Source organism: Phyllostomus hastatus, unplaced genomic scaffold, assembly GCF_019186645.2.
Source record: "Phyllostomus hastatus isolate PE091 unplaced genomic scaffold, TTU_PhHast_1.1 phas_scaffold_21, whole genome shotgun sequence".
Taxonomy (NCBI): Eukaryota; Metazoa; Chordata; class Mammalia; order Chiroptera; family Phyllostomidae; genus Phyllostomus; species Phyllostomus hastatus.
Genome location: NW_025334017.1, coordinates 23,244,737 through 23,271,832, shown reverse-complemented (window position 1 = coordinate 23,271,832; position 27,096 = coordinate 23,244,737). Strand labels below are relative to the sequence as shown.

The window sequence follows — 27,096 nt, the reverse complement described above, 5'->3', positions numbered from 1 at the left end:
TTGGTAACATGGATAAACCTGGAGGATATTATGCTAAGTGAGGTACTTACATGAGTTATGTAAAGTAAAGCAGTCAAACTCAGAAAGGGAGGAAATACAATAATGGTTACCAGCCGCTGGAGTGATGGGGAATGGGGAGTTGCTATACAATGGGTTTTAAATTTCAGTTATGGTAGATGAATAAAATCTAGAGATCTGCTATACAACATAGGGCCTGTAGTTAACAATAAGGTATTAGGCACTTCAAAATTTGCTGAGAAGGTGAATCTCATATTAAGTGTTCTTAATGTACACACGGACACACATGCAGGCACACAGGGAAACTCTGGCCACGCTGTATATGTCTATTATCTTGATTGTGGTGCTGATATCACAGGTTTTGCATATGCCCAACCCATTGAATTGTGCACACTAACCATGTGCAATTCTTTGTATATCAATTGTGCCTCAACAAAGCTATTATAAAAAATTAAAAGATCAACAATGAAATAGAAAAATAAGCAGAGAACATTGACAGTTCACAGGAATAAGAATACAAATGCCTTTTAACTTAATATAAAGAATTTAAAAAATGTAAATTAAGAGAATAAGAAGATACCTTTTTTATATATTAGCAAAAATTGTAAAGACTGATAAGATCTATTGCTCGAGAGTAGGCAGAAATAGGTATATTTAAACATTATTGGAGTATAAAACAAAGGAGCATTTTTGGAGAATAATCTAAGATTTCAGTATGTGTAGCCTGTGCTCCAGAAGTTCCACTTCTGTGCATTTATCCTTTAGTCACTCATACTGTGGAAATTGTGCCACCATTTTTTTTAAAAAAAAAAGCAATTTTGTACTACTGACATGAACCACTTAAAATCATAAAATAATGTGTATTAAATCATTCATTTATATTAAAAAGTGATCCCTGGCTGGTGTGGCTCAGTGGATTGAGTGGCAGCCTACAAACCAAAATGTCAATGGTTCAATTACCAGTCAGGGCACATGCCTGGGTTTCAGGACAGGTAACTGGTTGGGGGCCTGCGAGAGACAACCACACTTTGGTATGTCTCTCCCTCTCTTTCTCCCTCCCTCCCTCCCCCTTTCTCTAAAAACAAACAAACAAATAAAATCTTTTTAAAAAGTGAAAAAATTAAAAATTCTCAAATACATAAACATTCATATGTGTGATATAATGCCTGGAAACACATCTAGGAGGTTTTCCAACAAACTGCCAAAATTCTGCTGAAAATGACTGGAGAGGAAGAATTACAAAAGGGCCATTTATCTTTTTTCTCTCTAAATTTACAATTATTGTGTAATAACTTATTTTTTAATATTTGTACATTTTAATCCAGTAAACTCCAGTTGTAGAAATTCATTCTAGGAAATGATCTAAAAATCTTGAAAGGTTTTATGTCTGAGGTTTTTATAAAAGTATAATTTTATGATACAAAAACTATGGCAACAACCTACATGTAACCTAAATGTAAGTCAATAATAGTAAATCCACAGCACATAATACTCTGCAGCCATTAAAATATTTAGAAAAAATGAATATAGTTATCTTGGGAAAAAGAAAAACATGTGCAATATGACCATTACTTAAAGATTACCCTTCATTGGCACAGTGATTTACAGATGTCATGGGGAGAGGCCATTATTTATACCATGAAAATAATAGACTTCCTAAGCAAACAAACCTTAAATTGACAACTTCAAGAACATTTGAAAAAAATAGGAGAAAGTATGGTATGCATCATGTGAAATCGTAGATAATCAAAGAATGCGATTTTTTAAAGACTTAATTTCTTTATTTTTAGAGAGAGGGGAAGGGAGTGAGAGAGGGAAAGAAAGGTCAAGAAATAGCCTCTCATGCGCCCCCCACTGGGGACTTGCGAGAATTGACCTGGTGACACGGTGACTCCCCACTTCCCCGCTTCACAAGTCAGCACTCAGTCCACTGAGCCACACCAGCCAGGGGTCAAAGAGTGTATTTAAAATAATAATTTCAACCTTCTGCTAAAATTAAATGCTTTTCCCCTAATTAGTAGCCAAACTGATTAAGCTGAATTTTCCTTTTCATGCCCTCTGTGTTACATCTGTAGGAATAAAATATATATATATATATATTTAAAAGGTTAACCATAAAAGGGAGATTGAGGAAAACAGCCTTGATAATTCATCAACCAGATAATTGAGTTCCTGATTAAAGCAGCTGGCCCTAAAGCAACTGACATTTTAAATATAAATTCCTAATTGTCCTAGATGTTTTCATGTCGACTCAGTTTAGAAAAGCGGACAGCTCTGGTGGGGGAGGGGGGAGGGGGAGCAGAGGGACCGAGCAAAACAGAAACAGGATTCATGGACACACAACTGTGTAGATTGGTTGAGGGGATGGGGTGGCAGGGACAGGTGGCGGTAGAAGACGGTATAAGGGTGATAAATAGTAATGGGAAAAATATAATAAAAATGGTTAAAGTTTTTTTATTTTTCTTTTGATGGTCACAAAAAGAAAGAAAAATACCAAATTACTTCCATAAATTGTCAGTTTGCACAGCTGTTACCACTAACGCTATAAGCGACATTCATTACACAGAGACACAAGCAAACGCTCTAACCTATGGCTCTAGAAAAGTTCTGTAATATAAAGTTTAACTCCACTCCCGCTGCGGCAGCTGTGGAGGACCAGCCGCGGTGGCTCTGGGCTCCCCTATGGCCTTGGGCCTCACCAAGGGCCACCAGGTGACCAAGAGCGTGAACGAGAGCATGAGCAAGCCGAGGTCCAGCCGCCAGCATGGCCGCCTCCCAGAGCACACCGATTTCGTGCAGGACATGATCCGAGAGGTGTGTGCCTTTTCCGCGACCAGCGGTGCGCCATGGAGGTGATCAAGGTCTCTAAGGACAAGAGGGCCCTGAAATTCATCAAGAAAACGTGGGGACGCGCATCCGTGCCAAGAGGAAGAGACCAGAACCGAGCCATGTCCTTGCAGCCACCAGGAACGAAGCAGCCCAGAAGGACTGAGCCCCTTCCCCTCTGTGTGTAATAAAACCTATGCAGGAACTTGGGCAATAAAAAAAAATAAGTTTAATTACAGAGTCCTAGAGATTTATCTTTGAAAAGTGTCTCCATTTTAAATAGCCCTACTACTGAGATAAACAACCAAAGTGTTTCTTAACTGCTAATAATAGACCAAACTAAATAAATAAAGTGAATGGGTGAAAGCTTGACCAAACATGAGGAATTAAAAAAAAGTGGCAAGTCTTTTCAAAATAAAGCAGAAAATTTGAAGACTCTGACTATTTTGTCTTAGTTTGGACTTGCCTGCCTCCACTTTTCCCACAACTAATCACCTCGAATGACAACTCGCTGTCATCCGTCACCTTGGGAACATGGACTCCCTATTCCTTGCCTAAGTTCCCTGAACTTGTGGTCTTCCATTAGGGAACTTGAATGCTGACCTGGGTCATCGCTTTCACTGGCAAGAGATGGGGGCTGTCAGTTAGGGACTGTTCCCAAACCCAGTGACTTGTACTGAGAGTGGAGACGTGGCTGGACCTTCCACCCATAGACTCTTTTTACTGATGCTGAACTTTCTGCAAAACCCCCAAAAGACCTTTTATGATTAAAAAATACTATATATACATTAAAAATAAAACAAAAGACAAGCTCTTCTGAGATGGAAAACATAATTTGAGTGAATGGAAAGAAATGCAATTCAAAATAAATTACCACTTTTACCCTATTAAGTTGGTAGACTGAAGAAAGGCTAGTATGCATTGCTGGGGAAGGAACGTGGGATTCTCCCACAGATACACCGGTGTCGGGAGTGCTTATGAGAACGTATCTGGATGGCAATTTGGAAATACAAACCAAACGTTTTTAAAAAGAACATACCTTTCCACCAGGAATGTCTATGCAATGAAGCCTATTTCAAGAAAATAACTAAAAAGTGTGCAAAGATTTAGCCATAAGGATAATCGTTCAAATATTGACTCTTAATAGTAAAAAAAAAAAAAAACTGAGAAAGATGTCTAAATGTACAACAATGGGGACTGGTTAAATTAATTTGAACATTTCCATTCAATGTAAAACATTAGGGCCATTAAAAATATTTATCACCACAAAAAGCTACCTGTGATCAACATTCATTTAACATAAGTTACAAATTATATAAATGACTGTCTCACCTCAGTACACTTCATGTATTCGTGTATAATTGCATAGAAAAAAGTAGAGACACAGATGTCAAAATGTTAGCATTGTTAGCAGTGGTAACATCTCTGAGTGGTAGTTTTACAACAATTCTATTCTTAATGTTTTTATAATTAAGTATGACTTGATTACCTTTTAAGGGGTTTTTTAAATAACTTTAAAAGTGAGGCTAAAATAAAGGAAAAAATTTTAAGGAGTTAAGTCCATAGAGGTTGATCTCAAACTTTCCACATTTGAAAATGATGAAAGTACTTATACACACAAGAGGAATATACATAACATCAAAAAAATTAAAGTTCTGAATATTTTTTTTAACCATGTAATAAAATGACACACAAGAAGTTAGGAAAATAATAGCTGGAGTTTTGCAAAAGGATTACTAATCATAGGTGTATAAAGATCTCTCACAAATCAATCAGAAAAATATCAGCATTCTAGTTTTTAAATGTGAGTGAAAAACAAGACCAGGCCACTGCTATCCCATGCAGTGCATGTGCACAGATGTTAGAAGGTGCCCTTTTCCCTGGGGAGAGGCCAGAGGGAAACTCGGCTGGATCTCAGCCCCAAGGTCCCTTTGTCCAGGACACAATAACACACCCGTATGTAGTAGCTATGGCAAGAGCCAGATCTTCAATAAAAAAGAAATATAAGTGACCAATAAATATCAGAAAAAGTGTTTAACTTCTTAATTATCATACTGCAAAATAAAACAAAAATGCAGATGTTTGCCTTTCATTCAAACTGACAAAAGAAAAACTTATAAGTCTCATTTACTGGTGCCACAGTAGGAGAAAGTCTCAAACAGAGAAAGTCTCTGTGGGAAGAAAAGATAAAGTTTTACAATCTTCCTAGAAATCATTTTCAAATTTTGAATTAAGAATCTAAAAATATTTGTCTTTTGTTCTTGTACTTCCAGAAACATATTCTAAAATAATAATGAGAGATACAAAGATTTATGTGTAAGCATGCTTTATAATAAAGATAAAGCAAAAAAACCTGTGTAAAAATAGAAGATAGATTTTATCATTAAATACTATGTAGAAGGACACTTAAAAGACTAGTGAATAATGTAAAAATGGGGAGATGAGAAGTCATAATTTGTATGCTCTTTTATAACCACATTGACGTGTATGCATATATTAAAAACTGTAAGAAAACATATAAATGTTAGAATCCTGGAATATGAGTGACCTTTCTTCCATATAGGTTTCTCTAGTTTCCATTTCTTCCCCATGAGCATATATTATTTTCATAATCAGGAAAAAAAGCCTCCCCAAGAAAGAGTGCTTAAAAAAGAAACTTGCAAATGTAAAAAACTGTATGACAAAATAGTTGCAATAAAAGTCAGTCTCTGCTGTATAGTAGCATTGGAAGCAATGAGGATTCAGCAATGCTTCCAACCAGTGATTTATACAATAGTCCATCAAACACTCAATACAACAAAAATCTCAGAATAGTAAAAACATGTTCAGTTTCTTCCATATTCCAGGAACATTTGGTACAACAACAAAATCTGGCTAGTCCTGAAAGTTCTGAAGAGCATACTCAATCTGGTGCACCTGGCCAAGCGCGGGTCTGCTGCAGGAGAACACTTAGCAGTTGTAATGAAATGTTTCCCAGGAATCGACCACATAGGTATTTCATTGCTTAGGAAGGATCAGGATGACCAAAGCAAGTAGGTCTTTTAAACGAGGAAAGAGAAAGGAAACGCTATATGGGCTACCTCAGTTCAATGCAACTTCAGAATACTAGAAGGGATCGATGAATTGTGTCCCAAAACTTGAGGGCCGATTCAAAAAGCAAATGTGTGGCTTTGTGTGGCTGAACAGAATACACACCACAGCTTGTGGGGTTTTTACTAAAACTGAAGGCACACACAGGATAAAAAGACAAAACGTAGCCCTCCCCTCAGCCCCCTCTACCAGCCCCATGGCGGGGGTGTGCCTTTATTTATACTTTGAACATCCAAAGAAGATGACGATTTTTTAAATACAAGGTGCAGGATTTGAGACCCAGTGACATCCTGCTCAATGAGAATGAATGTATGGGGGAGGGGTGCCTGATGAGCCTGGGGGAGAAGCGGGCAATTGCAGATGTCACTTTGGAGCCCACAACCAAAAGGCGTACCTATGAGTTCCTGTTTCACCAGCGGGGTTGATTCCCACAACCAAACATTGCTTTGGTTTTGCTCACATTTACTGAGATCATTTCCATTTTTTTGAACCCTCCCTTTTCCATTTTTTTTTCCTGACGTAATTTGGCAACTTCAGGATCCTCTGGGGCAGTTTTATTCCTCAAAGTCACATTGCGTACTTTTTGTTCCCTGTTGTGGATGCTCCTAGGATGTGTTGATAAGCAAATAATTTCACATTTGCGACAAAGCCTCCATTACAGGCTGCCTGCAGGAACTCCAGTGATGCAATCTCATCCAGCTTAACTAACAGACTCCGGGCCGGAGCTGGCATGGTCTGTGTACAAGCTTGTAGAAGCAGGTAGATGAGTCACACGTTTGGCCCTCTGGTGAAAAACCAAGTCTATGTTATGGAAAAAATAAATTGTTGTTAAAAAATAATAGAAACTTAACTTTGCCTATAACTGCTTCTTGTTTTTACAGGAAGTCATACTCCAGGCCCTCCCTATGCCTCCAAAAGATTAAGGGCAACTTGGACCCACCACCGCGTCTCTCCCACAAACATGCCGGCAGTGGCTGAGAAGGTGTGGAAGGCGGCCTCGCCTACAGAGGATTTGCTGCAAGGGAAAGGAGGCAGTCGCACGCAGCCTCCTGAGCAGAAGAAACGGAGTTTCTCTCCTTAGTCATTCTCCGCCTTCCAGTTATAAAAAAAGGCTGGAAACTACTACACCCATTTTGTGCCATTTTGAAAAATAGTTGGACTGGATAACTGGGCAAATCCCAAGAGACAGAGTTGTACAAATGCAGCTACCCTGCAGGTGAGCGAGGCAGAGTGCAGAAGGCACCACAAGAGGGGAGTGCAGGGGGCGTGCCCGCATCAGGAGCGAGGCCAGGGCCACTGTGGCAGTCGGAGAAATTCCACCCAGAGCGAGCGAGGAGGCAGTCTTCTCCATTATATTTAGCGTATGTGTGTGATGTCTTTAAATGTGTCCAGGTCAGAATGGTGACTTTAAAAAATAACCTTTTAAATTTCTCTCCTTAATTTCAAAAGCAGTATAAGTTCACCTCAGCACACTAAAAAAATATACAGGCACAAATAAGAAACAAAGGTACCCACAATTTCTCTACAGAGAGCAAACTACTTTTAACCTATTGTGGTTTTATTATTTTTATTCTTTATTCTTTATGCCTATTAGCATTCTAAGGCAATACATCATAAATCTTTTCTCCTGTCATTTTTCTATAATGCTTTATAAGTTAAGCACTTGTTTTACTGACTTTCACCTTCAAAAATAATACAACAATTAATATCCTTGATTATTTCCTTAAGGTAAATCCTTAAAACTGGGAGTCAGGTGTCAACAGGTTGGGCCATTTCAACTGGTTTTGCTGAACTGCTTTCTACAAAGTTCGTAATAATTTATAATCTTCTTAGAAATGTATTTTCTCCAAATCCAGTTTTGTTGATCTTGGCCAATTTGACAGGAAACTTGGAACTTCCCTGCTCTGTAATCTGTATTTCTTGGATTATCAGTAAATCTAAACAGTATTTCATATGTTTATTAACCACTTGTATAGCTTTTGTGAGTTGTCTACTTGTATTATTTTACCATATTTTTACTGAGGCATTTGTCCTTTTTAATATTTTCAAAAACATGTAAGATATACATATTTTTCAAAGTAGACACCAAGACTCCAAATACCTAAAAAAAACAAACAAACAAACTATGGTTTGCAAAGGAGGCAATAATGTACTTTAGGGATTTTATAATCTACCAAAAGTCCTTCAGTGTGAGACCTTCCCAGGAGCTAGTCTGTTCCCCATCCCCACTCCACTATACTGCAGAGAAAACGGAATTCAGAGGCTTTCCAATCCTATAACACAACAGAATACCAGAGAAGATTTTATTCTTAAATGGTTACTGTGTGCTCCGATGTGAAATAATACATTACCTCATAACCGAAGTGGAACTGCAGGTGCTACTCTCATCCTTGTATTATTTAACACCTTTTCTGAACACCTACCAAACTACCGGCTTGGCACTGTTGTCTGACAGTGGGTATCCCTAAATTAGGTTTTATTATTAGGAGGAGAAAAAGAAGGAAAAAAAGAGGAGGAGGAAGACAAGGAAGAGGAAGAGAAAGGAACAGAAAGGGGGTGCAGGTGGTTGGGGAAGCCAGGAAGTTGTCCCATTTGCCTAAGGTTTCCGACTTACTGAATTTTATTCAGTGTTTCTTCCATTCTGACATTGCCTCCTCCTCTCGCTCCAAGAGCCTGCCCAGAGCAGACCACCTCCTGGGTTCTCTCTGGAAAGAGAGCTCTCAGAGCACCTGCCAGGTCTTTTCATCTGATTTTCTCGTAACCTTTATCTACCAATCCAGTGGAGCCGTGCAGGGGCCCTCGAGGCAAACCCTTGGTTTTACCACCTAGCTGCCCTTCTGAATTCTACATGGCCCTCTGAAATCTTCCCACTTCTCAGAAGTCTGCTTCTTTGTCATCTTAGTCAGACCGCCTTTTGTTTTGGTAAAGGAATTCGGGGGCAAGGGAACAGAAGCATTCCCACCGTGCCCTGTACTCTCCTAGCTTGCTGACATCCCTCTCTCTCTGTGAGCCCCCATGGCCCCCACCCCGATCCCTCTGGAGGGAGAAGACCCACAGAATGTTGGAGCAGATGGTTCTCCTCAGAGACCATTTAGTTCGACTTCATTTTACAGATGAGAAATAATTAAAGAAGAATCCTCTGATCTTCTGTTGTCTTCCTTTTTATTGGACTTATTGGGGTGATGCTGGTTAACAGAATTATACAGGTTTCAGGTGCACGATTCCACAACACATCATCTGTACACTGTATTGTGCGTTCACTGCCCCAAGTCCAGTTTCCATCTATTACCATTTATCCCCCACTCCGTGTCCTCCTCTGTGTCCCCCACAACATCCCCTCTCCTCCCAGCCATCACTATGCTGTTTTCCATGTCCATGAGTTTTTTTCTTTTTTGCTCAATCCTTCCACACTCCCCCCACTCCGCCTCCCAACCCCCACAGCTGGCAGCCTGCTCTCTATGAGTCTGTCTCCATCTTGCATGTTAGTTCACTGTGTTCATTAGATTCCATGTACAAGTGGAATGGACCTGGAGAGCATTATGCTAAGTGAAATAAGCCAGTTGGAGAAAGGATCCTCTGATTTTATGTTAATTATGTTATTGGCAATACAGGAAAGAGGCAAAAGCTACCTTTGTTTCTTGCTTCGTTGAAAAGTTAACTCCAAGAAAGCAGGATTGCAGAAAGCAGTTACTTTATGGGGCTCACTGAGCTAAGAACTAGAAACAATGATTTGGGGTGAATGTGGAAAGGGAAGCCCACACTAACAGTAATGTGATCAGAATCCTAAACAGGTATTTCTAATACTTATGTTCATACAAGGTGGGGGAAAGTAGGTTTATAGTTGCAAGTAAGCCAAACACAGAGTTTATTTTTGTATTACTATTTATTAATTACTATATTATTTTCCATGTGAACAAACATAAACCTACATTTGCCCCACCTTGCATTTTAAGGAGGAAATAGGCAATGCTTCCCCTGTTTTAATCTCCCTACAAAAAAGGAGACAGCATATTTTTTCAAGTTAATCAAAACTTCAGCCCTGGCTGGCATAGCACAGTGGATTGAGCTTGGGCTGCTAACCAAAGGGTCACAGGTTCAACTCCCAGTCAGGGCACATGCCTGGGTTGCGGGCCAGGTCCCCAGTGGGGGCCACGCAAGAGGCAACCACACATTGATGTCTCTGTCTCTGTCTCTCTCTCTCTCTCACCCCCCTCCCTTCCCCTCTCTAAAAATAAATAAATAAAATCTATTTAAAAATAAAAATAATAAAAAAAAACTTCAGATTTTCACTCATTCTTACAACCCAACATGCAACACAGAAGAAATAATGTAAAGCACCTTTCTCAAAATGAAGTTTTAGCTCCAAATCCTATGCTTGGTTACTCACATGCCCTGTGTGATGCCCTGTATAGATTCCCTACATCTAGGGTTCTGGGCTTCAAGCTAGAAGCAATTCCCCAGAAGGACAAACGCCACATATCACCCCGCCCTAGACCCCAGCAGGAACATGGTGACTCTCCTAACTGAGGAAATGCTGGGGACTCAACATCGGCTAAAGCAGTTTCTTTCTGCTCCCTCTCGTCCTGTCCTTTAACCATTCTTCCCTTCCCTTCAACCTTCTCCTTTTCTAAAACTGCAGTCTAAATTCAGGGACCTTGGAAAATGAAAGACTCTGGCCTTGGGGGTGCATTGTACTTGCACATTCAGCGTTCGGATGAAAGGCAGGTGTCAAAATAGAAAGAGGCAACAGGAGAATCCTGCTTTCCTTTTCTGCTTTGCACGGTGTCTGCACTCACACTTGTAACAGAAACATTTCCTTGGAAATGCAAGTGAAGTCAGCCCACTTTAGGAGTGCTCCCCAGAAAGTTCACTGCCATGTAAAATAAGCGGTGGCCTTCCCCTGCAAGCCCCCTCACATGCTCCATCTCCGTAACCCAACTTACTGTGTCAAAATGTACGCTGAAATCCTTGAAATGTACCAGCTTGTCTAGTATTTTCCATAGCACTCTAAAACTGTGTATAGGGTTGGTATTGTATATGACAAATCAAAATGTACTGTTTTTAGGAATAATACCACTTTAATCCTGTTAGTGGTATTATTCCAAACATATCAAACTGAAACACTTCTTAACCCTCTTACCAATAAAATGGAGGGGGAGAGTGGAGATAGAGCCCCAAAGAGATACTTTCTTGCTTCTATCCCATTTAGCCTGTTACAGTTCAGTCCTTTTTACCATTTACCTTCAAAAGACTTACATCATAAAATGGAATTTCCCAGTAATGGATAGAGGGATGGATGGATACGCCGATCCACTGATCTATCTGTCTGAACCAAGGTGCTGGGACATCTCTAAAGCAGCAATTTTCAACCTTTTTCGTCTCGTGGCACACATGAACTACTTACTAAAATTCTGTGGCACACCAAAAAAAAACGTATTTTTTGCCAATCTGAAAAAAAATAGGTATAACTTTGATTCATTCACATCAGGCACCTATTGTTGTGTTAATTGTTGTCATTTTTTTTATTTGACAATCTAAGGGAAAAGAGGTCAGTGCTCCTGACTAAATAGTCAGGTATTGCATATTCGGAAAATTCTTGCAGCACAAGAGAATCGCTGCTCTAAAGGATAGAAACAGGCGGGCAGGTCGGTGGAGGGCAGGGTGGATCTGCGTGTGGGGCACCTGAATTTGAAGACCAGCGAAGCTGTCTGAGGGACTCCCGGGTTCCTGCTGTTATTACTAAGCAACCCACTAGTCCTGAGCCAAAGCAAAAATTCCCATTCAACCTGTTGCTGCTCGCTAAGGAATTTTTTCTGAACAAGTTTGCCAAACCAAGAGCTCCTCTATTTCAGCTCAGACCTAGTTTTTAATAATCGAGCAGGAATCCTTGAATATCTTTTGAAGAGGAAGAGAGTATCCACACCCCAAAGTGAGTGCCAAGTATCATGAGTGAGACTACAATTAACCTAGGATGAGGCTTTTCCTACGTTGAAAAGACCTTAAAAGTTTCCCAAAGTTAAACTGAGTTGACTTGAGTTAGATGGGAGGACGTCACCTGCTGCCATCACCTTCTCTCTGGGCTCAGGTAACAAGAATGGGTTGCTGATACTGTAAATGAAGGAAAGGCAACAAAGTTCACTGACTAAAATGACACCTGAAATCTGATTAGCATTGATCTCTGTGCATAAAAGCTGTGTGTGTGTGTGTGTGTGTGTGTGTGTGTGTATCCCCACTAAGTATAACATAGGAGGGAAAAATATCAGGAGACAGACCAAGGGAAGGGAGGGGAGAGAAAATGTTGGTTCACACTAGAGGAAGTAAGAGGGATTGAAAATACTATTTAACCAAATTGCTCATTTTTTACTCAGATATATACCTAGTTCTATGAGAGTCATGAAGAGGAACTGAAGCATTTGCTGAAACTATCTAAGATGTTTTAAGATTTAATAACCTGACATCAAAATAATGATTTTTTTTCTTAACTTATTTGTAGATTTCAAACAAATACTTCTTGGGGTTATTGGTTATTGCTGTTTTTTCCATGTTCTTATGCGTGTTTGATTTACCTGCCTGCTTGTTGAAAGTCTCCTTGACCTTGCAAAGTCTAGTAGAAATGGCTCTTCACCAGTTGCCCCAGTACGTACTTTAATCCTCCTTAAATCGGATGGCACAGCGCCCAGTTGAGTGGCTTCATCTCCGCAGCCAGTTTAAAAGAGGACCTAATTACAGGCCAACAGAAGGCCTAGTACCATCTCATCAGGGCACTACTTCAAGCTACCATTAGCCCTAAAAATGAAACTGTAACCAGCATCTCATTAAACCATTTCACCAGGGACCAGCATCAAATCGGACCTTGTTATCTTTGACTTTGTGCTGCAAAGTCGAATCTAAATTTAATGAAATGACTATCCCCAGAAAAATGAACGTTAGTTTTGGATTCTAGTGTGAAACTATAGAAAGACAACACTGGCCTTCTAACTCCATCCCAGCTCCCTGGTGCATGGGATCCAGCCTAAAACCTGACCTTGACCTTGAGCTACGTGCCTGGCAGAGGCCCACACAGGTGACACCAGGGCAAGTCACGTCTTTCATGGCTCTGGAAACACTGACCCATCAAAATGACATCATTCTTCCAGAAGGGGCCATTCAGCAAGCAAGCAAAGTAAGTGATGTTGAGAGAAGGCCTATTTCTTACACCAGCTTATTGTATCTGAAGCCACTCACCCAGAAGCATTGTAATAAACATAAAATAAACCTACAGGTTTCATTTCACTGACATACTGATGAACACCTGAGAAATTGCATATAAATTGAATTTATTATAGAAGTACTTAAAGCATTATTTGGCTAACCTACCCATTCACAAACAATACCAGGACATTGTTTAAATGCAAATGCCCTGGCCACTTTCTGGAGAATATGATTCCACAGTTCTGGGGTGTGGACTAAGCATCTGTAGTTCCACCAGGTGTCTCAGGTGATATTTTCGTAATCAGATGAATTTGGGAAACAGTCATTTAAATGATTTGTATGGAGAGTTCTACTATTAAGCACATACATAATTATCCTCAACATTTTACAATTAATCCAGCTCTTCCTGTTGTTCTCTAGCATTTTCTTATTTTTCAGATGGGTTAACTGCCTGTGCATTAGTTTGTTGTATTTCACTGAAGATGCAAAACTAACCAAAGCACACTGTTTGCAATGTCTCACTTTCAAACAGTGAACTAGCCTATATTTTTCAATAAACACAAGTTTGCAGAAATTGAACGAGGTCTAGAGGAAGGCAGGAAAGGTAAACCTTATTTTGCTGAAGGTTGATGTTGAAGAACTGAGATAGTCCCAGAAGAGTGATATGACACAGGAAAAGTTTTAGGGAAGCAGGACTGTCAGAGCAAACACTACCTGCAGGTGGTCCCTCCTCTTCGGTTCTCATTCGCCAAGTTCTTCTAGAATGCATTCATTCACTCATCTCTAAATTAAGGAGCATGCAGAATTCAATCTATTTTAGGGAAGAGAACACTAGTCCCTAACCATTAAACTGGTGATGCTCCAGGGAAAGATAAGACTGCTGTTATTAGCTGATTCTTTATTTACTCACCTCTTGACTGCCGGGACCGTTTACAAGTATAATGTTGTCTGTTTTTTAGTATAGTCATAGGTAGAGAGTTGGTTCTGTTAGTTTACTTAACAGGACCATAATCTCTCTGCCCCTCTGCTTCCCCCACATGGGGCTCCTTTCTGATGCGAGCACATGCTAAGCACTCTCCCAGCTCAGGGCCTTTGCACCTGCTCCTCCATCTGCCTGTAAGAAACACCGTTACCCCAGGTATCTTCAGCGCTTTACCCCCGACTTCCTTTAGGTCTCCGCTCAAAAGCCTTCTCATCGGAGAGGCCATCCCTGACCACTTTATGTAAAATAGTTCTCTGTTATTCTCTCTAACCTGCTTTGCTTTCCTTCATAGCACCTATCACCATCTAATTTATTATGTGTTTACTTCTTGATTAATTTACTGTTTGTTTTCCACAACCAGAATGTACACAGCACGAGGGGAGGGACTTTGTCCTACTCACTAGTAAATCTCAGTGTCAGGATCAATGTCTGGTCTATAGTGCTACACAAGACGTGTTCGCTGAATAAACGACTGCATATTTTTAGTGGCCTAAGAAATATATGATTAATTCTTAATATTTGTGGCCTTAAAAGATATTTCATATAGCCAAATGGAAACAAACATGTGCCTTCATAAAACTAAAGAGTAAAAGTTTAATCAAAATGTTTCATTCCATTACTTAAAAGGTTATCCACATGAAATACCTAACACTTGGGCATTTTCTGTTTTCTTGCTAGAATAATGGCCAGACTTCTTAAGATAAAAGTACACAGAATGACTAAGAGTAATTGTCTTAAGACAAAGTGTGGGGTGGGTCGGGAGCAGGGAGATTTATACTATGGCCTGATAAAAACACTATTGTATTTTCTTTTAGTAACTTGTTAGGTGTTGCTTTAATTAAAGTTATGTCTGTTCATTTCAACATCATTAATCATCAGGGAAATGCAAATTAAAACCACAGTCAGATATTACCTCAACCTGTCAGAATATCTATCATCAATAAATCAACAAATAACAAGTGCCTTCCAGGATAGGGAGGAAAGGAACTCTCCTGCACTGGTGGTGGGGCTGTTGACTGGTGCAGCCCAGTCGGAAAAGAATATGGAGGCTCCTCAAAAAGTTAGAAACAGAACTGCCATATGACCCAGCAATTCCACTTCTGGTCATTTACCTGAAAATATCCAAAACACTCACTTGAAAAGACATGAGCACCCCTTTGTTTGTTGCAGTGTTATTCACAACAGCCAAGATACGGAAGCAACCCAAATGTCCATCAGTGGAACGTTACCTAATGAAATGTTAGCCATAAAAAAGAATGAAATCTTGCTACTTGCCACAACATGGATGGACCTAGAGGGCATTATGCTGAGTGAAGTAAGTCAGAGAAAGACAAATATGCAAAATCTAAAAGTCAAAATACATAAACAAAACAAACAGACTCAGATACAAAGAACAAACTACTAGTTGGCACGTGGCAGGGGGCTTTTGGGAGGATGGGTAAAAAAGGACATGGGATTAAAATTAACAAATTGCCAGTTATAAAAATAGAAAAAGTACAGCATAGGGAACATAGTCAGTAATACTGTAATAACTGTACATGGTGTCAGATGGGTGATCATTTTGTAAGTCATACAAATACGTGATCACTGTGTTGCATATGTGAAACTAGTCTAATATTGCATGTTGACTAAAATTTTTAAAAAACTTATGTCTGTTCATGTCTCACCTTCCACTAGAGTATAAGCTTCTTGGTGCTATGGCTCACCTTCCACATCTTTTTATTCCTCTACAATGTCTATTTGAACGTGTTGCAAATAGTAGGCAGTCAGAAAACACATTTATGTAGTGAAAAATACCTATGGGTATCAAATAAAATTATACTCTCTGAACGTATATTGCATATGGCAGTAAAATAATAGTTTCTAAATCTGGCATTGCTTTGCTAGGATACACTTGCTTGCTGACAAAGGTCATAAACCTTCATAATATTTAAGAAAGGGGGAACAGAGAATTTTAAAATATGTACCAAGACACACTGTCCTAAAATTATTTTGCTTTAATTAGCAATAGTATCAACACTGCAGAACATAAAAAGCAGGACACTTCAATCTGAAAAGCCCACAACAGTAAAAAAGACGATGCTACTATTTCCTCCTGGGCTTGCTAACTGAAATGGTCTTCGTATGCTGCCCAAAAGATCACCTGCACTTTAATAGGTTTATGGAAAAATACCCTGTGTGTATTCCTTTAAGTTACTTTCAGAAAACACGGTCAGGCCTTCTTTACTGGGAAGCTGACAAAGCTCAAGCTTTCAGGACCTCTCGCTTGCCTTGGCAGGAAGTCCCAGCAACTGCTCAAGTGTTCTTGCTCTTAAGAGCCCGTACCCCTGCCTCACCTCACATACACAATTGCATAAACTTCAGGTACATAAAACCTGGATCTATGCCTGCCAGCTTTCCATTAGAATAGTAAGAAAACAAGGCTAGCATTGGCAAAAATAATCCAAAACTCGGTTATTAATTTCCAGCATTTCTCGGCAGTCCAAGCAGATGGAGGCAAGTGCGGTCCAAGGGTGTTTTTCTTTGCTGCATTTGTTAGTGTTGTTTTTCCCAGGATGCAAAATTAACTCTTGGAAACCATGAGTAGGTAAAAGCTCCTTTCACTAAATGTATGTATATGTAATCCTAGGTAGTTATCACCATAAAAATTAGGTAATGCATTGTAGTCAAACCAGATCGCTAGCGTTTAGCACTTAATTTCAATTCTAAATTAATTGTCCTTCTTGGTGCTACGTATAACAGATGAAAATAAAAACCCACCCGTTTTCATTCTTAATTCATTCAAGTCGTGTTGTATCACAAAACTAAACAGTGCAACCAAATGTTAATTGTGTGATTTAATTAAGGAATTACAATAAGTCTTATCCTATATTCCCTAGATTAGCGACCATTTTTGACACAGAGATCAAAATAAACCAAAAACCCTGCTGTCATCTAGGCTTTGGGCGACCCAAGTTTTTAAAATCGAGTAGTGATTTCTTAACTCGAGTAGAGATTTCTTAAAAGCCACAGAGAGAATCTGAGGTGAGCGTGGGAGCATTCGTAGAGTCATACACCTTCCCGTTCCTTCCCCTGCTCCCCCGCCCCCCTTCCTGTGTCTGTAACCTAGTTATTCCCCTCAGGTGTGTGGTACGCAGCTACTTTTCGTTGGTAGGTAAAGTGGTCCAGGCACCTGGTAGACTTTTAAAAGCATGACAGCGTGTTGTTAGATGTGCCTACCCTACCAGTGGCTTTACTTTGAGGACAGTCTCTCCCTTCAACCCCAGGACAGGTCCGCAGCGCATTCCCTCTGGCCCCCGAGTCCCTGAATTCCGGGCGGTGCTTGGCCACTTCTCCGATGAGAGGCGCAGGCGGCTCGCGGCCTCTGGGCGTCCTGCCCTTGCCCTGGGGCAGACGCCCTTAGTAAGGCTTCCTTGAGTTTGGCCACACCGCCAGGGCAAAGTTACCAGGGAAAGCAAAAAAGGTGGCCACTACGCACTTCAGCTAAGACACAGCCAGTTCCCAGCTCACGAGGCGCCTCAGAGGAGGGGGAAGGGAGTGTGGCCATCGAATCCCAGGAAAGGCCGCGGGACCCACCTCCGGCTCCCTCCAGCTCCCGCCCTCGGCCCCACCTCCCCCTGCCAGCACAAAGCCGTCCAGAAGGCAGGGGCCAGGCCTGCTGGGAGGCCGCCTGGACGCGACTGGACCCGGCAACCCGCGGCTCAGGCCGCGGATCGCCAGCGAGTCTAGAGCTCCGGTCCCGGACGGGAAGGACGCGCTTCCCGGCTCGCCCTTCAAAGCGCGGGAAGTCGACCTCGCCGCCAGGCCCCAGCCTTTCCAGCTGAGAGGTCCCGGGAAGACCCGGTGCAGCCAGTGCAGTCCCGCTAGCCACGCCCGAGCCGGCGGCCTGCAGCGTGGAGCGCTGGGCCCCGGGCGCTCGGAAAGCGTCCAGACGTGGGGAGACTAGGCAAACTTCAGGCGACCCTTCGCGTCCTGCCGAGGCGCAAACTCGATGCCTCAAATCAGTTCCCCTTGTTTTCCAAAGGCCCTGTCCTCGCGCACCAGCGTAAAGTCGCTAAACAATGCGGGGCGAGCGGGTGGGGTAGGAGTGGGAGTGGGCAGGGGTCGACGGGCACTGCGGGACTGCTCCCCAGGCCCCGGTCGCCCCCGCGCCCGGCCTCGCGTTCGGGGCGCGCACACGCACTCCCTCCTGCACAAGTGCGGGAAGATGGCCGTTTCTGCTTCAGTATAAAGGCTCTTTGTTGCCCTCACACAAAAGCCGCCAAGAGCCGCTTTTCCAGCTGGCCCGTTGGGCAAATCGAAGGAACTCAGCCGAATTTCCAAATGGCCCTAGAAGCCTGAAGTGGTGGGAGCGACTAAAAGAGAGGGGAATAACAGGCCTCCCGCCTTCCTCTCCCCAAACCTCTGTCCTTATCCAAGCACCAGTCCTGGGAGACGGGAGTTGAGACCCTGCGTAAGGGAGGGAGGAAAAGAGGAGAACCCACTTTTCCTACCGAGGCCCAGAGGGGGTATTCGACATTCACAATACTGTAGGGTTTCTCCCGTTAACCAGGGTAGAAACCTAATCTGGAAAAAAAAAAAAAAAGTCCGGATACACCAAAAAGAAAAAGAAAAAAATAGCAACAATAGCAACTTAAAAAAAAAATAAAGCAAAAACATAACAAACCAGTTGCCATCAGCCCAAAGTGGTAGTAGCAGCAGCCGGCGCGTGTGATCCACTTACTTGTCCGACTCTTGTGACATGTTTGATCCAATGAACTCGCTCCCCTTTTCCTGGAGCCTCAGCCTCTGGTGAAACTGGACTTTCAAGTCTGTGCAGGTGAAGGTGTGTGAGAGCGCCCGAGATGGCAGAACAAGAGCTACAGGTAATTCTGCTTTTCCGTCCCCCCTCACCACTCTCGCTCGCTCGCCCGCTCGCGCCCTCACCTAGCCGGAAAGGTGGGATAAGGAGGGGCCCCTCACATGGGGCCCGAGCTCGGAGGCGGCCGGGCGGCGCGGAGTCCTCCTGGATCGTGGCAGTGGGCAGTCACAGAGCAGAAAGTGGCGGACTTGGTCGGCCACAGGTAACTTTCTCGCAAGGAGCTGAATTCTTTCACTAAAGGGTACAAGCCCGAGGGACGAGCTGCGCGGTGATTGGCTGTGGGGCTCCCTCAGGTGAGCTGCCATTGGCAGAGGCGCGCTCAGGTAAGGCCCTTCTCCAAGTGCAGGTAACTCACTCCGAAGTTTACCTGAGTGGAGCGGTGGCACGTTGGCTGCGCGGCGGCAGCCCGCGGGAGCTGAGGGTCAGTGCTTCGAGCAGACTTCACGCTGTTTTCCTTCTTCCCGGGGGCCGACCGGGGGTGTGGCGGGAGCAGCGCAGGGTGGGCGGGGGGACGGTTGGGGGGCTTGGAGGAGACAAGGAACCAGGAAAAAAAAAGCTACACCTGCAACCACTAGGGATTGTGGGTCGAACGGAAGGACTAAGGAGAGCTGAACTCAGGTATCGCAAGCCAACCGGAATCAAATGCGCAGCACAACCACAAGGCTTTTAATGTCCACCTTCAGAGGACTGCTGGACAGTGGCAGAGAGTTCGGGGCTGAAGTTTACTTTGTGCTCAGAGGAGGGGGAACGCGGCGATTGCCGGGTCTGTTGCGTAATGTCATTTCTAACATTCTTACCCACAACAAGCACTTTTCGTGTCCCGATGTGCAAAAAATACCAAGTAGGTTACAGATTTTCAAAGAGGCGAGCATCCCTTCACGGGCCGGCCACAGGGGCAGTGGCGTAGTTTTGGTGGGTTGAAGAGATTTGGTTGAAGGGACACTAAAATGGCCCGGGAGCTCCTCTTCCGTGTCAACTCCGCAGCCCGGGATTCCAGAGCTGCAAACACCCCTTCGGTCCGTCCCCACGGTCCTCTGACGTTTCCAGGCAGACGTCAACATTTGCATTGTAATTCAACAGAAGCAGCTACTACAAAGGTGCTTTATCTTTCCAGCTTAATATGGTTGCTACGGAAACAATCCAGGATGAAATTGACTTTCTTTGTGGTTTTCTGTCACCTGGTTGGAAACAACGCGAATCAGCAAAGGTATAATTAATGTACAATCGCTGCTCCCAAAGAGTAGTTGTGGAAGTTTTGATAGGGATCTAGCCCACACATGTGAATCGCGGAACTGAAGAAGGACATGAAATGCTTACCATACAACTTCTAATTTAATCTTTATGGATCGGATATTTCCTTTAAAATCACTTTATGAAACAAGGCTACACTCTCAGCAAATGAATTTCAAAATTTTATTCTTTTTAAAGACAGTATAAGCACACACATTTTTAAAGATAATATTTTAAGATTATACATTACGCACCCCTTGTCTACCCTCTTAATCTTTTTAGAGGGGACCACATTCCACTTTGAACTGTCTCTGTTGTCACATACCTCCTGATTTCTAAATAGTTTGTACTGCTAGCTTGATTTATCCATTTAGTTATCGTGCTTTAACTACCTGTTGTCTCAGATAAGGCTTTAGCTTTCACAACCCCCTCCCCCAGTTCTTCCACCATTCTTCCAAAATAGCTCATTCACCCTTTAGGGGTTGTAAGTAGTGGGTGGCTGTGGATGCACCAGTCAGCAGAGCCTACTGGTGTAGTAAGGTTGTTTTCTTTCTTATAAAATCTTTTCTCTATTTACTTTGTTATGCAGCCATCCTGATATTTTTTCTACAACTTATCTATCCAATAACTATCAATTTTATTTTCCAGATGATCAAACAATCAATTCCATTCCCCCCCCCCAACATCCCTCCAAGTCTTTTATCCTTCTGTCCCAATGGAGATGGAATAACAAGGTGAATTTTTCATAAGTTTTCATAAGTTTATAAAAGGTGCTCTCTTATCTTCTAGCATCCAGTGTTGCTGTTGAGAATTTCAGTGCTATCCTTATTTCATCTTTTTATGACCTGGGATTTTTCTTTCTGAAAAGTTTTTAAATAATCCTTTGATGTCTGATGTTCTGAAATATCATAATTACGTGCTGGGTACTCAATAGCAAAGATTTGTCTAAGTTCAAATCATGCCTCTATTACATGACCTTGACCAAGTCACTTATTCTTGCTGTGCTCTACTTTCCTCATGTATAATTATAATATGCATAATGTATCTATATATATATTACAAGGGGGGAAATAATAATTTCCTCATTGATATATCTTAGCCACTTAGAATAGTGCCCAGATGCAAAGCAAGGCCTCAGTTATTGTCCACTCATTTCATTTTTGAAACTCTTAGTTGGATATTGAATCCTCTGGATTAATCTTAGAATTTTTGTCTTTCCTTTGGACGTCTCTTCATGTTTTGTTCTATACAGGGGAATAGTTCCTTACTTTACTTTCTGCTGAAGTTTTTTTTTATCTCAGCTATTCTAAGAGCTCTTTTCATGTTTTATGTTATTTTTTTAGACAATTCTATGATTATGTCATGGGTGCAATAATTTCTTCTATCTTTCGAGGACAGTTACTCTAGGGTTTTCTTCTGCTTTCTGCCTTCTCTCTGCTTCCTTTTTTCCCATATATTTGTTTTAGTCTCATCATGTTAGAAGCTTTCTTCTTAGGAAAACCTCAGTTGGTTAGAAAGTCATCCCTATACACCTAGGTTGCAGGTTCAATCCCTAGTCAGGGCACATACAAGAGTCAACTGGTGAATTCATGAATAAGTAAAACAGCAGGTTGATGTTTCTCTCTCTGCCCCTCTCTTTCTCTCTCTCAAGAAAAAAAAAGATTAAAAAAAAGAAAGAACAAGAAAGTCCCACCAGAGACTCCATGTACAGGGAATGAGAGGGAGTGTGCTTGCTCACTGGTGGGTTTGATGAATGGTGATCAGGTGAGAGCTGGTCCTCCCATAGGAGGAGCCCCAAATACCAGAATGAAAGGTCTTTTCTTTCGGGCTCTTCAGTTTTTCAGAAGAAATATCTTCATTCTCGTGCCTAAGGGAGTATTCATCTGGCTGCCAATATTCTGGAAACAGTTGAGAGAAAGGGGTCTGGATGAGTCACTGCTTAGTATGCAGTCTTCACAACATCATTTTCTTTGTGGTAGACACATTACTCCTGCCCTTATTCCTGCATGGGGCACAAGCCTCTCTCCTGTTTCCCCTGCGGGAGTTGTGATCACCCGGCTGCAAGGAGTGAGACAGGGGACCTAAGGACCTGACAACTAAATGCCCACATTCACTCAGGCCCCGCCTCTCATCTCTCCTTCACTGTAAGGACCCTGGGTCCTCTCATCAGTACGGTGATCTGATGATCTACGGCATCTCCAAGACCCAGGTGACTCTGGGTATTTACAGGGTATGTGAGTTGTTTCTATACTGACCTCTGCATAAATTCTGCTATTCTGTTAAATCAGCTTCCACTCTCATCGCCCCATCTTTCAGAATTGTGTTGGAATATATCTTTTGCGGATGACCCCTCCTCTCTCCTCTTTGTCCCTGTGGATTTATTCTTCTACCTTCATTTACTATCCTTTGCAGAAGACCATGAAGATAAATAATGGTGAGTCAATCTATCATCTTCAATATTAATCCATTTTCAAAATTTTCTAGTAGCTTTTCTCAAACTGTCCCAACTTTGATTAGATAGCTTAGTACCCCACAACTGGCTTCCTACTGATGTACTTAATTGGTTAGGTTAGTGAAGGAGAAGGTCCTTATGGACAGTTTTAAGTTGTCAATCATGGAATTACCTTAGTTACCTAAGGGTTTTGATTCTTTTGGCAGAAGAATTATAAATGAATGGGAAAGTCCCTGCCACACCCATCACGAGAGAGTATTTCTCTCTCTCCAAACACCTGTATCCATAAATACTTGAGTACGGCAGTGGTCCCCAAAGTGTGGTTTCTGGACAGACCACCAACATCAGATCACCTGGGAACCTGTTAGAAATGCATGCTCATCACCTTGCCCCAGACCTGAAGCAGCAACTCAAGGAGATAGGCAGCAGTTTGTATTTCTAACAAGCCCTCCAGCAGTGCTGATAGATTAGAGTTTGAAACATACTTGAATGTTATCCCGATAGGAGGAAGTGGTACATCCTTAGCCATCAAAGGCATTCATCCTAAATTATGCTGGATCCAGAGTTTTCCAACCGTTTTCAATAACCATGAGGTAAGAGTGGATTTTACCTTCCTTGATTATTCCATTACCAAAGTAGTGATTTTTTTAATATAATGGTTGACCACTGTCTTTAATTGGAGCAGTTAGTACATTAAAAGAAATAAAAAGAAACCTGGTATCTGCCACAGTATTCATCATAGACTTTGGGGTTTCGGCACAGTTTAGTTTGATGGTCATTTTATGTGGCAGCAACAAAATTAATATTCATATAAAATTTAGTGATAAGACTGTACTTTTTTTAGACTAAATTATTTAATTTATGAAATTAAAATTTTAGTTAAATTCTCAGGAAAGAAAAATAGTATTGTTTAATTCTGGCTTTATTTTAGTAGTGGTCTTTTGCATCTTTTATGATGGCTAATCCCATTTTTCTAAAGTAAAAAATACAGCATTTGATGCTAAATTGTCATAATGGTGAGTTTCTTATAGAGAGACTTGGGGAGAAGGATGACAGTGCTGCAGCATCTGGGCAGAAATATCACGTTTGAAAGGGTTACAGTTTAGTCAAATTCATCTGCTTGCTGTGTGTTCTTCCACTGCACATTCTCATACGCAGGGCTGTTGTAATAGGTCTGTCATCGAATTTACTGTGGAGCCAATGATCAGTGGTATCCCCCAGGTTGTTTTGAACTTAAAAAACGCTAAGTTGTTTGATCAGATATTATCCATAAGAAGAAATTTTGCAAAGAATGAAATTGTACAGAATGAAACTGTACATTGGATGCCTGGTTTTGAAATCAAATAGAAATTTAACCAACTGAGTTATAACAGTTCTCTTGCAGTTTAAAGCCATTTCTGTTTGTCATGGTTGCATGGATATGCATATTTGCATGGACACTTATGGTTTTTATGAAGGCTCTTGAGGTAGCAGTGTGAAAGCTTGCTAAAGTTTGCATATTTCCTTCAGGATAGCATACGTTTCTGCTGTTTGGGCTGGCCATTGGTAACTCTTCAACAGAAAGCATGGTCCCATAAAAATGTAGTGCATGGAATCGGAGAAAGCCTACAAAATGAAGTACAAAGACCAGAACAAAAGTGTAACTAAGGTGATTCTGAGGAAAACAGATAGTGCAGAGGTGGGATAAAGACTATATTTTTAATATACAAGGAGATATTGCATCAACGAAACAAGAACATCATACTATTTAAAAACAATAAAACAACAATGAAAAGATAAAAAAGAACATGTAGACATTAAAATATAAAAGCTGAAATAGAGCCTTCTGTAGTATATTTGAAGATGGAATCAAGGAAATCTCCAAAAAGTAAAACAAAAAAAGACAGCAAAATAGGCAATAAAAAAGAAAAGGCATGGAAATTGTAGAATCAATCAAGAAAGTTTAAGATGTGACTAGTAGGTGCTTCAGAAAGAATGAAAAAAATGGTGAGTGAATCATTAGAGAATAGATAAAAATACGATTTTTAAGAACTGAAGTGTTACAAGTCTAATTGATAGATCCACCTACTACTCAGCACAGGCGGGTCATTATCAAATGACATAAATTGAAGCAATTATCATTAAATGTCTGGTCTGAACTTCCCTGAGAATAAAAATAAAATAAAATGAGCAAAGTGAAACAGTTCAGATACAAAAAAGTAAGAATCAGAATGTATTATCTTTCTCAACAGCACAGTAAGCATGAAGGTATAAGAAAGCAATGTCTTTAAATACTGAATTTTATGCCTAGGCAGGGTATCGGTGAAGTATAAAAGTAGAATAAAATTTTATTTCAGAAATTCAAAGTCTCAAAATCGCCTTCATTCACCCTTTCTCTGAAAGATACTGGATGCTGTGCTCCATTAAAACATGAAAGAACAGTCCTGACCAGTGTGGCTCTGTGGAACAGAGTGCCACCCCATAACTGAAAGGTTGCAGGTTGGACCCCCAATTTGGGTACATACCGGAAGCAACCAACTTATGAACCAACCAATTTTTCTCTTTCACTTCAATGTTTCTCTCTCCTTTCTTCTCTCCCCCCGTCTCTCTAAAGGCAATGAAAAAAGAAATGTCCTTGGGTGAGCATAAAAAAAAAAGACATGGAAGAACAAGATAAAAACCAAAAAGGGATGTCTTAAGACTAAGAAAACAAGGGAGTCAACAGAAGAGAAAGTTCAAGGCAAGTCAGAACTATGGCTTTGTAGCAGGCAGGCTTAGAGAGCAGCTAAACTTTCTTTCAGCAGAGGTCCCTGGGTGCGGGTTGGGAAGTAGAACCCAACTATTAAAGTTAACATCTTGAAAAATTATATCGAGAAATCATTTGAGGGCGTGGAAAGTATTAGCAACAGATACAGAGAAAATTTCGCAAATATTTAGCAGTCAGTAACTCCAGATGGGAAATAAGTACAAGAATGGCAATATAAGCATATTAATTTTAGTACATACTTGGTTCAACAGTGAAGAATAGTCATATGATGATAATAATAATAATAATAATAACAATAGAATTACTGAATGGTAATTTACTAAAATTGGTGATAAAACTTAGTTGGGAAGGTGGAAAGAGGAAGATGGTCTGTGTGGGCATGGAGGAAGTAAACGGTTGTGAAAGAGTTAAATCATCAACAGAAAGTCAAAAGTTGTAAATCAAGAATTAGCAACATAAACATCAGCTAGGGATGCTTTGGGCTGCTACCAGCATCAAGGCTGATTAGTGGCATCTCTTGGCCTTTTGCTTGTGGATACGGGATGAGCCCTCCAACTTTAGCCATCACATCCATGCTTAAGGCAGTAAGAAGGGGAAAGGGTGGTGCCCATAGCTCTGCCATTTATCAGCACAGCAATGCCAGCACTGAAATTAGAAGCCTTCTACATGCCTTCATTTCATTGGCCAGAACTGGGTTACAGGGGTACCACTATCTGCAGGGATGGCTACAAAAGTGGATATATAGCTTTTCCAAATTCTGAGGTGGAAACAAGCAAGAAAAAAATGGATATGTGTTTTGGATTAATCAATCAGTATATTTTCTAGAAATTTGGAAGTAAATGCTAGATTTTTCTTTTGAAATCCAGTGATATGGTACATTTACACAATAGAATACTGCTACTATGCAGCAGAAAGAAAGAAAAAGCTCCTAACCTTTGAGACAGCATGGATGGAACTGGAGAGCATTATGCTAAGTGAAATAAGCCAGGCAGTGAGGGACAAATACAATATGATCTCACCTTTAACTGGAACCTAATCAACAAAACAAACAAGCACGCAAAATATAACCACAGACATTCTGACAGTAACCAGAGGGGAGGTGGGAGGGAATAATGGGGGGAAGGGGGGAAGGGTTTTCAAGAACAACTATAAAGGACATATGGGCAAAACCAAGGGGGGTGAAAGCAGGGGAGGGAAGTGGGGATGGTTGGGGTTGGGGGGGGGGGTGTGGTGGGGGGTAAATGCAGACAACTGTAAATGAACAACAATAAAATAACTTTTAGAAAAATGAAATCCAGTAATAATAATAATTGTTTTAAAAAGTGTTGCCTCTTAGGAGTAAGAGCTGAAGAGGGGAAAAATGAAGCACAGATTATTGTTTTTCAATAATATCAATATTAGTGTCAATATTATTATTCAGTGTAATTATTTTACTTTTAAAACTATATAGTTGTATACACATACATAGTCTATATATACACACATTTATAACTTTGATCAAAATAAGACTGATTCATAAAATAAAAGCACAAATTGCAAACATATCATGTTCCCTGTTGCCCAGGGTCTTTGCATTTACTCTTCTCTCTCCTTAAAATTCCTGCTCTTTTTCTCCTTCTCTAACCAGCTTTTAACCTGCCCTTGGAACAACCTGCTCAATCATCTCATCCTCAGGGAAGCCTCTTGGGCTCTCCCAGGTC

General features: G+C 41.1%; 1 protein-coding gene and 1 pseudogene across 3 annotated transcripts in view; one reads left to right on the top strand and one right to left on the bottom strand.

Moving 5' to 3' along the window:
- GRHL2 (grainyhead like transcription factor 2) overlaps positions 1–19,176 on the bottom strand; it is a 137,231-nt gene extending 118,055 nt beyond the window's left edge. Inside the window, exon 1 of one of the 3 annotated variants that reach the window (XM_045861109.1) lies at positions 18,831–19,176. In XM_045861109.1, the coding sequence (XP_045717065.1) occupies positions 18,831–18,850 (20 nt within the window). In that variant the 5' untranslated portion in view covers positions 18,851–19,176. The remainder of the gene's footprint in view (positions 1–18,830) is intronic. The other 2 variants (XM_045861110.1, XM_045861111.1) reach the window with 2 other exon arrangements.
- Positions 9–3,010, top strand: LOC123833219 (annotated as a pseudogene).
- Positions 19,177–27,096: the final 7,920 nt, after the last annotated feature.